This window comes from Rattus norvegicus, chromosome 3 (assembly GCF_021556685.1).
Source record: "Rattus norvegicus strain SHRSP/BbbUtx chromosome 3, alternate assembly SHRSP_T2T, whole genome shotgun sequence".
Classification (NCBI taxonomy): domain Eukaryota; kingdom Metazoa; phylum Chordata; class Mammalia; order Rodentia; family Muridae; genus Rattus; species Rattus norvegicus.
Window position 1 is genome coordinate 99607676 of NC_141536.1, and position 14612 is coordinate 99622287.

Here is a 14612-nt window from a genome sequence, read left to right on the forward strand (position 1 = left end):
CACTCACACCCACCCACCACTTCATTGCTTGACTTCTTGTGTTTTCCTTAAGGAGTTTTCACGACATATTCTTCCTCCTGTCTGGACTCGAAATGTACTCTTACATAACTTTTTTTTTCTAGTTTAAAACAAGTTAAGAAAAAAAAAACACTTGGGGAAAGTAAATTACAAGCTGTATCAGTGGTTAAATGATTGTTATTTTGTTATTCCTAGGAGATTGTCCTTCAAGTGGGAGAAACTTGAAGGCTGGGTGGTACATTAACTTACAAAATGAAGTGTTACAGTATGGAATTCTAAGCTCATATTTGCATGTGAAGGTGTTAGTTATGAAGACATTTTGGGACCCCTTCAAATCACATAACACCCCTCAGGTGACATTTCCAACCACGTCCATGAAAGATCCCTAAGGACCAGCAGTATTGTCTCTCCTTTTCACTTAGCTTCAAGTAGCAAACAGGTAGAAAGGGAAAACAAGTGCCAAGCAAAATCCAGCTGGGCGTGGCAGCGCACACCTCTAATCTCAGCATTTGAGAGGCAGAGGCAGGAAGATCATCACAAGTTTGAGTCCAGCCTAGTCTACATAGCAAGTTCCAGGCTAGCCAAGGCTATATAGCAAGACCTGTCTCAAAACAAGACAAAACTTGAGTAAGCCTCCTGAGTTCCTTAATTTTAAACTTTTAAATGGAACACTTTGTATTTTTTGGACAAGGCTTTTTGATAGAACTTTGCAGAGTTGAGCAGACCTGAAGCTTCATCCCTCTTCAGGTATCCTGGTCTGATACTTTTACTCCACACGGTTGTGCTTTGAAGGAAGAGACTTTTAAAATGTTTTTTTATGATAACAAAAGCTTATCATCTTTGAAAATCATGTTCTAAACACAAGTCATTGAAACAACTATCATTTCTAAGACTCTCAAAGTCCTATTCTCCCAGAGCTCCTGGAAGGCTCACTAGCTGTTTTATAGAAGAATAGAGACTGTGGTCTGAAGAAGTAGACAGACTGGCTCTAGGCTGTACAGTGGGTTCCAAGATGAAGAAAGGGGACCTGTGCTGGGGCTAAAATGAAAGCCCTTTCCCATGTCTTAGCTATAGAAATACCTCCCGATCAATACCTCCTGATCAATACCTCCTGATCAAGGTGGGTAGGAACCTACAAAGCTGCAGTCAGGCTCCTGGCCAGAAAGGGAGGATCTGCATGGTTATGCTCTGATTGATGTTGGCCTGTGATGTGTTGCACTCTGTTAGACGAGCAGCTTTCTTCCTGTGTTTCTCTAACAGGCAGCCTCATTTCGGGAAAGGACTGTCAGCTGCCTTCTCTGCCTAGCCACCATCACATGCCTCCCCACTGGAGCTGACCACAGACCAGCATCTCCACAGCATGAATAATTAGGTAGGCATAATGGAAGGCACTCACTGCACCCTCCAGCTGCATAACCCCATCGCTGAACTCTGCTATATCAGCTTCTATCTTCCTAAAGGGGAAGTCCGAGGATTTTCATACAAGGGCACTGTAACTCTAGACAGATCCAATAACGCTTTCCACAACTGCTACCAAGTCAGAGAGGGGCCAGACATCACCAGCCTCAGCCAGCAGCCGAACGAACATCCAGGCGACATATTTTTCAAACAGACTCCCACAAAAAACATTCTGACAGAGCTATACAAGCTCACAGCTGAGAAGGAGAGGCTACTGGACAATCTGTTGAGGTCAGACAACATCCTCGGCATTTCGATGGGGAACCAGGAGGGGAAGTTGCAGGAGCTGTCAGTAAGCCTTGCCCCCACTGACGACTATTTCCAGAGTGCTGGCAACTGGAGCAGAGAACTCCCCGTGAGCTCTCTCATTAGGAGGAGCTCCCAAGAGAACAAAAAGCCCCGGAGGTCTGGCAGGAGGAGAGAGAGCCCAGAGGAGCTCGGGCAGAAAAGAACCAGGAGGAAAGGGCGTGGCTGCCAGGAGTCAGCTCTTCAGATGGGGAAGGACCAGGTCTGTTCCAGTAGCTCCTTTTCTCCTCGAGCTAGGCCTAATCTCCGGCTCCTAGAAGAAAGAGGAAATTTAGTTCCGCAGGGAACACTTACCTCTTCTTCGCTACGGAGAAGAGAGAGCTGCCCTGCCAACATCCTCAGGACACCAGATGCAGACCTGGGCCTCGGAAACTCTGGGAAGACCTCAGAGGACACTGAACTTGAAGGACCTCTGTCCCCTGACAGCAGCCCAACCGAGGTAGGAGATACTGACGTGGGAGGGCAACTCAAGAGTTCTCCCAAGCAGGAGCCCCCACAACCAAATCTGTCTGAAAATCATGAGAAACTTCCAGGGGCAGAGAGGTGGGGCAGCGGGACTCGGAAGTCAAAGTCATTGGAGCGGACTTGCAGTAAGAAACCCGTTTCCAAAGTGGTGGCCAAGGTCAAGGAACCATCTGCTCCAGTACAAAGAATAGTTAGGGCACATCATGATGTCAAGGGAAGGGTTGCCTTCTGCCCAGAGTCCCAAACTGAGTTTATCCCAAAAGCTGATTTCCTCACCCTCCCAGGAGATGAGGCTGAGACTCTAAGTTCCAGGACGCTGGGGGAGGAGCAGCAAGGGATCAAGTCATTGCGGTCCTCAGCCACAGAAAGAGCCTCCATTACCAAAGAACCAGCAAGCACCGAGGGCGCTGTGAACAAGGTTCTCCGCAAGGTGATAGAGAGTGAGAAGTTAGACGAAGCCACTGAGGGGAAAAGATTGGGCTTCTCTCTCAACACAAGGGCCATCCACGCTTTCCCAGAAACTAGAAGCCAAAGGAAGGCTGGGCTACCACAGAGTGGCCATAAATTCCTGCTTCTGGACCTGCCCCACACGGTAGGCCCTGATTCCCCACAACCCAAATGCGATGAGAAGAAGCCAACCCCTCAGGCTCCAACAGCTCTCGGCATGGTATTTAATAATTCATCGCCTCAGTCCAGCGCACACAAACGGCCGTCACCTGTTCCCTCGCCTCTGTCTCCAAGGTGCTCCAGCCCACAGCAGCACCATAGGATCCTCCTGCTCCCTCCGCTGCCTAGGGAGGGGGAAGCTGTCTTTAATGATTACCCTAGTAGAAAGAACGGTGTCTCCTTTGGGCTCCCCTCTGCTGACACCTTGGAGGCACCATCTTCTACAAAGGTCACGGAGACCAAAGGAGCCAGCCCGACTTCCCTCAGAGCAAGCCAAACTTGGCTGGTATCTGAGGAAACTTCCGAAAAAAGCTTGGGGTCAGAGAAGATCACAGCTCCACCCCAGCACCAGTTGCCACCAGGTCAGTCTCTGTTTAAGCTGTTTAGATCTGTTCTTGGGAGATTCAACAACTATTGATCCACTCCTGCCGCTAAGACACTTGCTGATTAACAAAGGACTGATAGTCCTAGGGCTGTGTCATTCAGTCGTAACAGGAAAACTGAGAATTGTGAAGGGGCTGAGGGGTGATGATAAAGATGCTATTGACCCAGAGAACTAAGGGTGACGTTGTTTCTAGAATGCTTTATACGAGCTTAGAGATTTGTTTGTTTGTGGCACATAAAGTTGCCTCCACAATTGCTTAAAGCCAAGACTCCAAAAGGACCTGGCAGAGAAGCAGCCTCTTGTCTCTGCCTTTGATCTTAGCACCGAGTAATTGGCCCATTGACCTAAATTCTACTAGTGATGCCAGGGATGTCATTCTAGGGAGTCTCTAAGCAGAATCACAAAGGCACAGTGTTTTTACTCACAAGTCGGTAGCTAACTAGGTTTTGGTTGTCTTCTATAAACAATTTGTGACATGATTTGTGACAATTTTTTTTTTCCGGAGCTGGGGACCGAACCCAGGGCCTTGCGCTTCCTAGGCAAGCGCTCTACCACTGAGCTAAATCCCCAACCCCTTGTGACAATTTTTTTAACCAGGAAGGAAGCATTCAATTTGATCTGAAGGTACTTGAGTACATGGTGTGCTGGCCCATGTCTATAAACCTAGACTTGGGGCGGCTGAAGTAATAGAATCATCAGTTTAGGACTAGCGTTGGCTGCAGAGAGTGTTGTTTAAGGCCAGCCTGTGTTACAGAGAGAGTCCAAGGCCAGTCGGGCTCCATGCAATACTAACTCTGTAAGCAAAACATACTGTTTTAAAAAGGAAATTGGTTCAGGTTTTCTTCCAAAATCCTTTTCTATTTAGCCACCCATAGGAACACTAAGCAGCTGTTGAATGTTAAGTATACTTTATTTACTACTGTGGTTACTACTGTGACTAGAGCAATAATTCCATTCTTCATGCACGAGGTGCTAATGAGCTCCTCTGACTTGTATAATGTTTGATGTAATGTAAAATTTTTACATGAAAATAATTTTGAGCATTCAATCAGGAGTCCTAATCCTGTACCCTCGGCATTCCCAAGCCAGCGTGCCCGAACATTCAGAGTTTTGAATGCCACTGTGCAGGTGAAGTGATCAGTTCTTCAGCAACATATGGTTATCGTCTTAAGCTAGGAGATAACTCGTAAATGATCTATGATCTCTTGGAAGGTACTGGAATTTCATTTATAGAAAAGTCTTGCAACATTTTGAGATAAAAATGTTGATCTAGAAAATAAGAGTTGCCAGAAGCTTTCTGTTTTTCTTGAACTTGTGACGTTCTATAAATTTCTCTATATCCCTCATGCAGGGAGTTTTTTTTTTAATGTGGTGAATGATTTTCCATCCTCCTCATGTAATATGCTGATCTTAGTTCAGGAAAATTTGCCACTTTCTGCCTCAATATGAAAGTCATAGAGTTGTAAAAATTCATATCATGCACTACACAGAACTCTAATAACAAAAATACTTTCTGAGCACAGATGCAGCCTCAGAAAGATCAGAATCAGCTGGCAGCCAAGCTTGGTGGAGTTAGAGGAGGGAGCTGAGTGAGGAATTGTTGCCTTAACTCTAAAGTTTGTGTGATGGATGGTGTGGATGTCAACTTGAGAGTCTAATTCACCTGGGAGGGGACCTCAGGCCATGCCTATGGATAGTATCTTCATTATGTTTTATTGGTGTGGGAAGATCTATCATAATTGTGGTTGGGATCAATCCCTTGGCAGGGAATACTGGGCCATATAAAATGGAGACAGTGAGCTGAGAACCAGCATATATTCATTCATTGCTCTCTGCTTCTGGGTTGTGGATGCAGAATGACCAACTGCTTCAAGTTCCTGCTGCTTAGGCTTCCCAGCCATGAAGAGCTCTGCACCAAGACGAACCTTTCTCCCTTAAGTTGCTTTTGTCAGGGTGCTTTATCACAGCAACAGGAAAAGAAACTATGACTCGGAAATCACATCAAACTCTAGGGTTCTATGCAGTCCTCTCCCAGAGTCTCTGCATTGAATATATTTGGTATTTCATAAGATTTTTGCCCCTTAATTTAGGATTATCTTGTCACTTGTTACAGGTTCTTATGTTATAAAAGCCCATCCTTTATAAGCTAGTAAGGGTTAAGCTTAGTTGTCTGTACGCACAGAAGAAGACATTCAGTTTCTGTTGGCAATGGACTGTGGACCCACTGAGGACATGTTGAACAGATAGTTCCATTTTCCATGTGGCTTCTCTATGTAGTTGTTCATGACCACTCTTTTTACTTGGGCCCAGTCTTCCATTGGGATCTTAGGAAGCACTTTTAGGAGCCAATTATAAAAATCACAGGGATTCTCTACCATGGAGACCTCCTATGCAGCTAATGTTATATAAGGGGTTGGAAAGTGGGAGGACAATCAGAGTAGACGAGACCTTCCTTTCTGTAGTAATTATCTCAGACTTTGTCCTCGGACTCTCAGAACTTGTCTTACTGGCACTGTCTTGAGAAACATGGATAAAGGGAGAGTTCTAGCTAGCACCTTGGATCTATGGTATATCTTTTTGTCCCATTTCTTCTTTTTACTCCCCATTCTGTACCCAGAGTTCTAGCCACATCTTAGTTACTCCTGCTGGCGGTGAGTTCAGAGACTGTCCTCTTTCTGGATGCTTCTGTCTTGCTTTCCACATCCACCCCCCTCAGTCTCAGCAGAGGCCTCAGACAGTAGCAGCCAGCTGTTCAGAGGTAACTCATTTACCATCACCCTACAGTGGTCCTTCATCTGAATCCAACTCCCATCTTCCCCAAGTTAGCTATTAACTAGATGGAGTTTATGGTCTGTGGACATGTGTTTCCTGTGGAAATCACAGCGAGGTTTTTCACTGAAGTGAAGAGAGTAAGATAATTGAAAGCACTCTTTAATTACTCAAGTGAAGGATTACATCCTTGCAGTTTAGTGTTTGTATTACTTTCAGGTTTCCTGTTTTCGTTTATTTTTGACTAAAATATCTGTTTCTAGTTGGAAGACTCTCGAGTTACAGACAAGTAGTTAATTCTGAGTACAAAGTGAAATCCACATCTTACAAGACCACGCATTTGAATCCAATGTCATTGCCCATGCAGGACATAACATAAGGGCATCAGAAAAGCCATTGATCCATCTCCTGTTGGCTTTATAAATTTTCTAACTCTTCATCCTACGAGCTCCATAAGGAATTTCTAACAGGTTGATCAAGCAGAGCATACACTAAATATGAACAGTATCTAGATTTTTCTTCTCATGTATCCGTCTAGTGACCACTCCCTGATGGTTCTACGGGACCTTGCTTTGATGACAGAGGTAACTTCATGTTACCAAGCCTCTAAGAAATATGTATTTCCTTAAAATAACTTTGAGGGATTTTTAGTTGTGTAAAGCTATGTAACAGTGTTTTGGGAGCTTAACATTGAGATTCTTTTCTAGTTTCCTGTTTTCATGTATCTTTAACTGAAAATAAGCTCCTTTAATGGCACAGCATCACCTGACAGCTGGCTTACCACACTGAGGAAACATCTAGCCTTTCTAGTGTTGTTGAGCAAACTTAGGATTTTTTGTTCTTTGGAGTTAGCAAAGCGTGATGGAAGCACATGCCTCAAGTATCAAGTTCCTTGATGTTAAAAATCATTTGACCAATTCTTGTGCTCATAAAAGATGTAATTAATGCCAGTTTATTTAGAGTTGAGAGGCACTCATGTCAAAGACTATATTGTATCTAATCCTTCTGTCAAGTCTTTGGGACTATGTTGTGTGGAGAAGATATAGGTTCTTTGCATATAAATATTGAGGTTTGCTGTCATTTGCTGAAATTTTTAAGAGTTCCAAATACCAATAGACATAGACACATATTTAGCTAACTTCAGAAGGTATGGTATACACAGAAAGTTACCTGTAATTGCAAGGAGGGTAGAGAAATTTCAGAAATAGCATTTACCTTATTATATCTAGAATATAAGAAAGAATATATAATAGAGTTATCAAATCAAAGATTTATCATTAGACTTCTGTATAAGCATGACCTAGTGACCCTACCTTTAAGAACTTTGCTTAAGTGAATGTATGTGCCCACACAGGTCCTTACTGTAGCAGTTTAAATTTTATTATCATTATTATGAGTGTTATTTGTGTGCATGCGTGTGATGGAGGTCATGTGCAGGCATAGGCATAGGAGCACTGCTTTGTGGTGACAGTTCTCTGCTTGTACCTTTATGTGTGCTCTGGGATTGACTTTAGGTTATCAGGCTTACATGGCAAGCCCTTTACCAGCTGAGCATCTTGCTGACCCTGTAGCAAGTTCAGACTTTAAAAACATTTAGGAAAAAAGTCTGAACATTCTCAAATGAGGACATGTTTAAATAAATTACAACACATTTTTCCTCTGTAATACTATGAAACTCCCTAAAGTATTAATATAGATTTCTAACGAGCTACAAAATAATATGTAGAATGCTCTTGTTTCTTGTAACTAATTTATTCCTGCATTCAGCCTTTCTTCATCCCCTAATGTTTAATCCTTTTTTTAACACACTATACTTGCACCCACATGTACATATGTTTATGTGAACATATATTTTGTTGGCCAGACCCTGCATATGAGGGAGAACATGCTTCTTTTTCTGAAATTGTGTGACCTTGATTAATATTATACACTCTCAGTCCATTCATTTTACTGAAATTTTTGTGCTTTTATATTTCTCTAGAGATAAATAGCATTTGTGTGTGTGTGTGTGTGTGCAGGTGTGTGTCTGCACTACAAATTTTATTTTTTAATATTGATTTTACTTTATGTATATGACTTTTTGCTCACAGGTATATCCGTGCCTCCTGTCAGGGCTTGGTAGCCATGGAAGTCAGAAGAGGGCATAGGATACCCTGACACTAGAGTCGTGTGTGGTTGTGAGCTTCCGTGGAGGCGCAGGGCATTGAATCAGGTCCCCCACAAGAACGAGGCTCCTAACTGCTGAGCTATCGCTCCAGCCACATCAGCCGGATTTCCACTGTCCACTCATGTGTTGGCAGACAAATATGTTGATTCCAGATCTTTGCTGTGATGAATCAATAAACACGGTGTGTAAATATCTCAGTGGTGGTATGTAGAGTTCTCTGGATAAATGCCCAGATGTAAAATAAATGGGCCATATGGTAGTTCTATTTTTAATTTTTGAGAACTCTCAAGGCTGACTTCCACAATGGTTGTATTTAGTCCCCACTAACAGTGAATAAGGGTTTCTTTCTTTCCACATCCTCTCAGTCTCTTGTCAGATTCATTGATGATAGCCATTCTGACTGGGGTGAGGTGCTTTGTCAAAGTAGTTCCCATTTGTATTCTTCCAAGGCCTAGAGATGTTGAACACTTTTAAAGTAGTTAATTAGTTATTCCTGTTTCTTTTTATAAGCGTTCATTCCGTTCATTTGCCTGTTTGTTGATGGGTAGTTTGGGTATTTTTATTGGCATTTCATTTCTGCAATTCATTTTAAATTCTAGGTATTTATTTCCTTGCTCAGGTGTAGTTAGTAAAAGTCTTCTCCGGTTCGTTAGACCATCCGTTTGCTTTGCCAAAACTTTCTGTTCTCAAGTAGTCCCATCTGTTGATACTTAAAGGTTGTTTCTGTGCTGTTGCTGTTCTATTTAAAATTGCTACAGCCAATCTATTATCTTATAGGGTATCCCCCATGTTTCCTCTAAAAATTGCAATTTTATTTCTTTTAAGAAAACAAAGAAATATGCTTTACTGAGTGTCATATATCTGCAGGGGTAGGATTATACTGGAAGCACACTTTTCTGCTTTTCCTGTGCCTTCTAATGAAGCAGGAAACTTGGCAATGAGAATATAGCATTTGTCAAAAACAAACAGACAAAAACCAGGAAAGGATGTGGAGAGCTATGAAGGTAATGCCCAACAGGAGTATATTTGATGGTAAAGTTAGATGAGAATAGCACAAAATCCAGAATCTAGCCATGAAGGCAACAGAGAGGGGCTTGTAGAGTCAACAGAGTTCTAACAGGAATAGATACCTCCAGGTCCTCCCAGGAAGGGGGGTCAAGGAGGGGTGCACAACAAAGAATGGCAGGGTCCCTGGAGCCTGAAGAAGGGACCAGAAGGAGAAGAGCATGAGGTGGGAGCAGGAAACAGCCTGGCCCAACTTTCTAAAGTAAAGCCAAAGGCAAGTGTAAGGGGACCGCCGAGCTGTGGGTTACGACCTGCAGGATCTGCCCTCCAGGACCCTGAGCACCGAAGGGTTAAGTGGACCCTGAGGAGCAGCACACGGGAAATTTGCAGGTGAACTGGCTGCAGCGTGGAGACCAAGAACAGACTTGATTGTAACTGGCCTGGAGGGAGTTGTCTCACTAGAAGATCTGCTCTTAAGGTAATTAGGGGGCAATGAGGAAGTAGAAACAGCAGCTAACGTTTCCTTCCCAATTTACCAACAACTCGATGTGGAAATACAAAGTGGTCTTTAGATGGCCAGAGTGAATAGGAAGATGTCAGTGCACATGGTTGTCTTGGTGGTAAGTGACCACTGTAGTGTTTCACTTCCTTTTCATATTTTATAGCTCTGTACTGAAGCAGGTTGATTGTCTCTTTCGTTGTTAAGAGGTTGCACATAGAAAAAGTAAATGAACGAGAAATAGAAACTTCTTGTGTAGTCTACAGACCTAGTCAAATTCCGTCTGCTTTTTTTTTTTCAAGAACGTGAGTTAAATCTGTCTTACCCACTTATCTCACATTACGAATAAATGATCAGTATATGAAACAGTCTGCCAGGGAATGATTTGTACTTTGAGGTCAGTTTCCATACACGATAAATGAAGAGCATTTCTGAATGATTTTTGAAAGGATTGGGGCACATGGCCTTGTTGGAATAGGTGCGGCATCCTTAGAGAAGGTGTGCCACTGGGGGTGGGCTTTGAGGTTTTAGCTCAGGCCAGGCCCAGTGACTCACCCATTCTTCCCACCTGACGGTTGAGATGTAGAACTCTTAGCCACCTCTTCAGCACTGTCTCTGCTTTTGTGTCACCTCGATGATAATAAACAAAACCTCAGAAACTGTAAACTAGCTCCGATGAAATGTTATCCTATCTAAGGGTTGCCATGGTCATGGTGTCTCGTCACAGCAACAGTAGCCCTAGATCAGACATGGGTCTTAAACGTTGGAGATTACTGTGTGTTTATAAATATGTATTTATGTGTACGCACATACACACAACCGTTCGGCCAGATTGTCATTGGTCGAGACATCTAAAAACTCATACTTTCGAAGCTGCCATAGTGGCCCATCCCTTTTATTCCAGAGCTTTGGAAGCTGAGGCAGGTGGATCGCTGAGATCTAGGGCAGTCAAGACTGCATATTGAGATCCTGCCGAAAACCAAAATAACCAATAACCAAACAATAACAATAACCAAATAACCAAAACCAGCACCATGAAGCACCTTACCCTTTTGAGCCTGTAATTGAGTTACAAGCATTTTCCAATCGATGAAGCGGAGTATTGACTCTTGAAGACGTACCTCTTACACCACCTGTTTCCAGTTCCTCTGTGTAAGGGTGTTTTTTGAGAATGATGGAAACATTAGTTACTACTCTGGGCTACATTCTGTCTCTTGATAACCGTTATTATGTAATAACACTTGTTTGTTCATTTGATGGATTTCACCTGCTCTCTCATTAGTGCTACTAAATAATTACCTTTTTAAAAAAAAATAGAATCTTACTATGTAGCCCAGGCTGGCCTCAAACTCAGCACTTTCTTATGCTGGTATTCTAGGCCTGAGTCAAGACACATAGCTGAGTTATTCTTAGATAGAACTCAAACCATAGTGAGTGGCCCATGGTACGTGAAGCTTGGGCACACCATCTGCCTCGAGTTCCTCTGCATGGCCCGGCAAGCCAGCCTCCAGTTTATAGTGTATGGTGGAGTTTCCCACTCCCACAGAGAGTTCTGCGAGTTATTTTCATCCTTATACATTTTCTAGTGTTTCAAATCTGATTGTTTCTATGGGACCCAGAACCTTACCAGAAAGGAGTTGAAACTAGGTTAGAATTAGAATTCAGACATGTAGAAAGTTGCAGATAGAGTTGTAGGGTCTTTGTAGAAATACAAAGGTTCACAGAATAATGGGAAGAGGACCGTGGGAGAAGTTCGGGTTAAGTATCTGGGCAGGCATTCCCTGCTCCTGGGAAGAATGCCTCAGTCTCTGTACAGTAGGGAGTTTGGGAGGAAGGGAAGCATGATGTTGGCTGTCAGAGCCCAACAACTAGCACTATGGAAGCTCAAGACAAGCAGAACCCTCCCTGCTGAGAACTAAGCCGAGGCTGCGAGGCTGCGTGGAAGATGCTGTTAGCACACCAAGAAGAACAGTAAGACTGAACAGAGCATCAGGACTCCCAAATGGTGGATCCAGGCACCACTGGGAGGAGGGGCTATGGATCAGACCCGATTTCACGCTAGCAAGTGAACCCGAGCTTGAAGCACTGCAGTCCACACGTCTACGACTCTTGTAATAATTATATTCCTAAGACAGTATTGGCTCATCCAAGGTTTAGCTATTTCTTCCTAAGTCATGATACCTTTTGTTTGTTATGAACTTAACGCTCTGCATCTGAGTTTTCCGTGTAGAGAAAGAGCTGCCAGATCATCCAGCGAATTGCAAAAGCCAGCGACTGACAGATTCCCTGGAGGAGTGCTGGAAAGTAAATAACCCTGTGAGGCTTGAGGCCCCTTCCATTCTCTCTAGAATTCAGAGCTGTCTGGGCTTGTCGGTGTAATTAGAAGGTTAGGCCCATCCAGAGTCTATTGTCTATTCTTTGAATCTACAGGGGAATATCACAAGGCACAGCTCACATGAAAGAAGGGAGGCTTTGAGGCATGTTGAAAGGCACCAGCCTCAATGGGGAAGATAACTCTGAAAACAGTATGATGCAGGCCTCCAGGTCTCCTTCCCACTGGGCTCCTAGGAAGCTCGAGTCTGCTTCCTAGAAAGAAAACAACAAAAGACAGCGTTGTTATTTGAAAAGTAATGTTACCAACTTTCTTTGGGACATTGAAGATGCAATCTCTGTAGCAGAATGTACTAATATGAGTCCAGAGTCTCTATCCAGGGTGTTTTTGAGGCATCGTGGCAGGTATAACACAGTGGAGTGAGCCAGAGTTTATATTTTCCTAAGGAGAAGTAGGAGATGCAGGCAGCTGTGCCTTGGGCAACTTCTGTTGGAGCAGAACAAAGTACCAATCTTGTCAGCACCTTTAAGCAGCCAGAATGCAAGAGGTTGAACACCGCATCCATATGATTGGGTCCCTGTGACTTCTAGGAGGATCCGGGAAGGAACTGGTGCTTGTGTAGGGGGAGCCCCACTCTGATGGTGTGTACAGGCAGCTTATTTTGCACCTTGATATCCTACTGACTGCATTTGTCGGAAGACATAACGTATAATTCAGAATGTTCTCTTGTGAATTGATGACATGTATCATTTAGAATACTTCCTGCATCACTAGGAAATGTTAGCTTTCTTAAAACCACAGGTCACTGTCAGCCTCTGGGGAGTAGGAAGGGACTTTGACAGCCATTGTTTGTTGCTGTTCTCCAGTGATGAAATGGTGTTGCAAATAGTAGCTTAGAGCCAGTTACTCTGTGCTACATGATTTCTCTGCTCTTGGTTAAATCTGATTCATTTGTTTCTGGTTCTTATTATGTTAATTTGTGTTGTATTATATTTTGGAACAGGGTCTCACTTTGTATCCCAGTAAACTCAAGGCAATCTTCCTGCTTCAGATTCTTGAGTGCTGGTCTTTCTGGTTTGGAGTCACCAATGTTTGACTTGCTTCTGGTTTTTTGTTTGTTCTTGTTTTTTGTTTTGCTTTTAGGTAATGGCTTACACAATGATTTTGTCTCTTTGTACAGGCTAATATTGGATTTTTTAAAAATCTATGAATATCATAAGGAAAGGAGTTATACATATATATATATATATATATATATATATGATGCCTCTGATGTACTTACATAAAGCTTGGTTTAAAATGGTTCATAGTAGCCTTTTCAATTAATTCTGGTGTAAATTTTTACTTAAGTCACAAAGGAACTAAAATCAAATGTTTGATTACTAATGTTCTTGAAATATAAAATCATAAATTAAGTTACGAGATAATAAAAGACAAGAGAAACAAAAGTTATTTTTCTTCCTACTAATTATTCCTGGAGCATAATTTTCTCTCTAGAAAGCATTCTTAATTTGTACAGGTATCACCCATTCAGTTCCTCCTAATTCCTGTATTATTTTGTCAAGGTGATAGGTTTTAGACCTCTACTGGCTTGTGTCATCACGCAATAACATACATCTTATTTTAAAAGTCCCCATCAGGCTCTTTGGGTTTATAACTTGTATTTCATTAATAGTGGGTCAACTTATACTGCTATTTTTAATGTACTTGCTGGATTTAATCAAAAGCAGCCTTCCAGCTTAAAATAATCAAACAGTTGACTATCCTTCACCACAGATGTGGTGACCTGCCATAACTTCTGGGATGATGCAAAAGTGAAGGAATTTTGAAAATGTGATTGGGTGACTTTAATTGGTCTAGACAGTGATACGAGGGATGACACACTGACCTTTAGAGCATTCAGACAGAATGGTTGGAAATTCCAACCATTAGCTGACACCCACAAGTAGAATCTTCCTGGTTTATCTCCACCCTGTTCTTGGTATCCCATTACCACTGAGAACTTGTCAGCTGGTGTAGGAACACAATGGAATTGAAGCTAATTTTTTCTAAGTTATCCTCAAACTTAGCACTGCTATTACATATATGTAGAATCAATTTGGATACATGAAGTGTTGTATGTTCTCAATGAGCATTTCATTGAAGAGTGAATTACCAGAAGAATGGATGGATGGATGGATGGATGGATGGATAGATAGATAGATTGATGAATGGATGAATGGATGACGTAGCATCTTGTCTGCATATTAAGAGTGGGAACAATGTTTTCCCACTTGCCGTATGTTAGAAAGAATGAAACTGCTCCATGTCATGTTATGTAATTGACACTGGTATTAGACATGTTACAGTGCAACCATTCTTACAACTTACTCCTGCAAGGGTTTAAGAAGTCCAAGGCCCACAGACCATGAGAATGAAATAAATGAAAAAGGTATACATACGTACATGGTGGACAATTATTATAAGAGATCTTATATTTTATAATTAAATTTAACTTTACTGTCAAAGCCAGCGGTAGCCAAGTGACCAAACTTGACATAGA

The 14612-nt window shown here is 42.4% G+C and overlaps 1 protein-coding gene across 2 annotated transcripts in view; it reads left to right on the forward strand.

Moving 5' to 3' along the window:
- Window positions 1-14612, forward strand: part of Fmn1 (formin 1) — a 377899-nt gene that overhangs the window by 32357 nt on the left and 330930 nt on the right. For both annotated transcript variants that reach the window (NM_001447270.1, XM_087651256.1), the window contains 1 exon segment: window positions 1279-3275. In NM_001447270.1, coding sequence (NP_001434199.1) covers window positions 1400-3275 — 1876 coding nt within the window. In that variant the 5' untranslated portion in view covers window positions 1279-1399.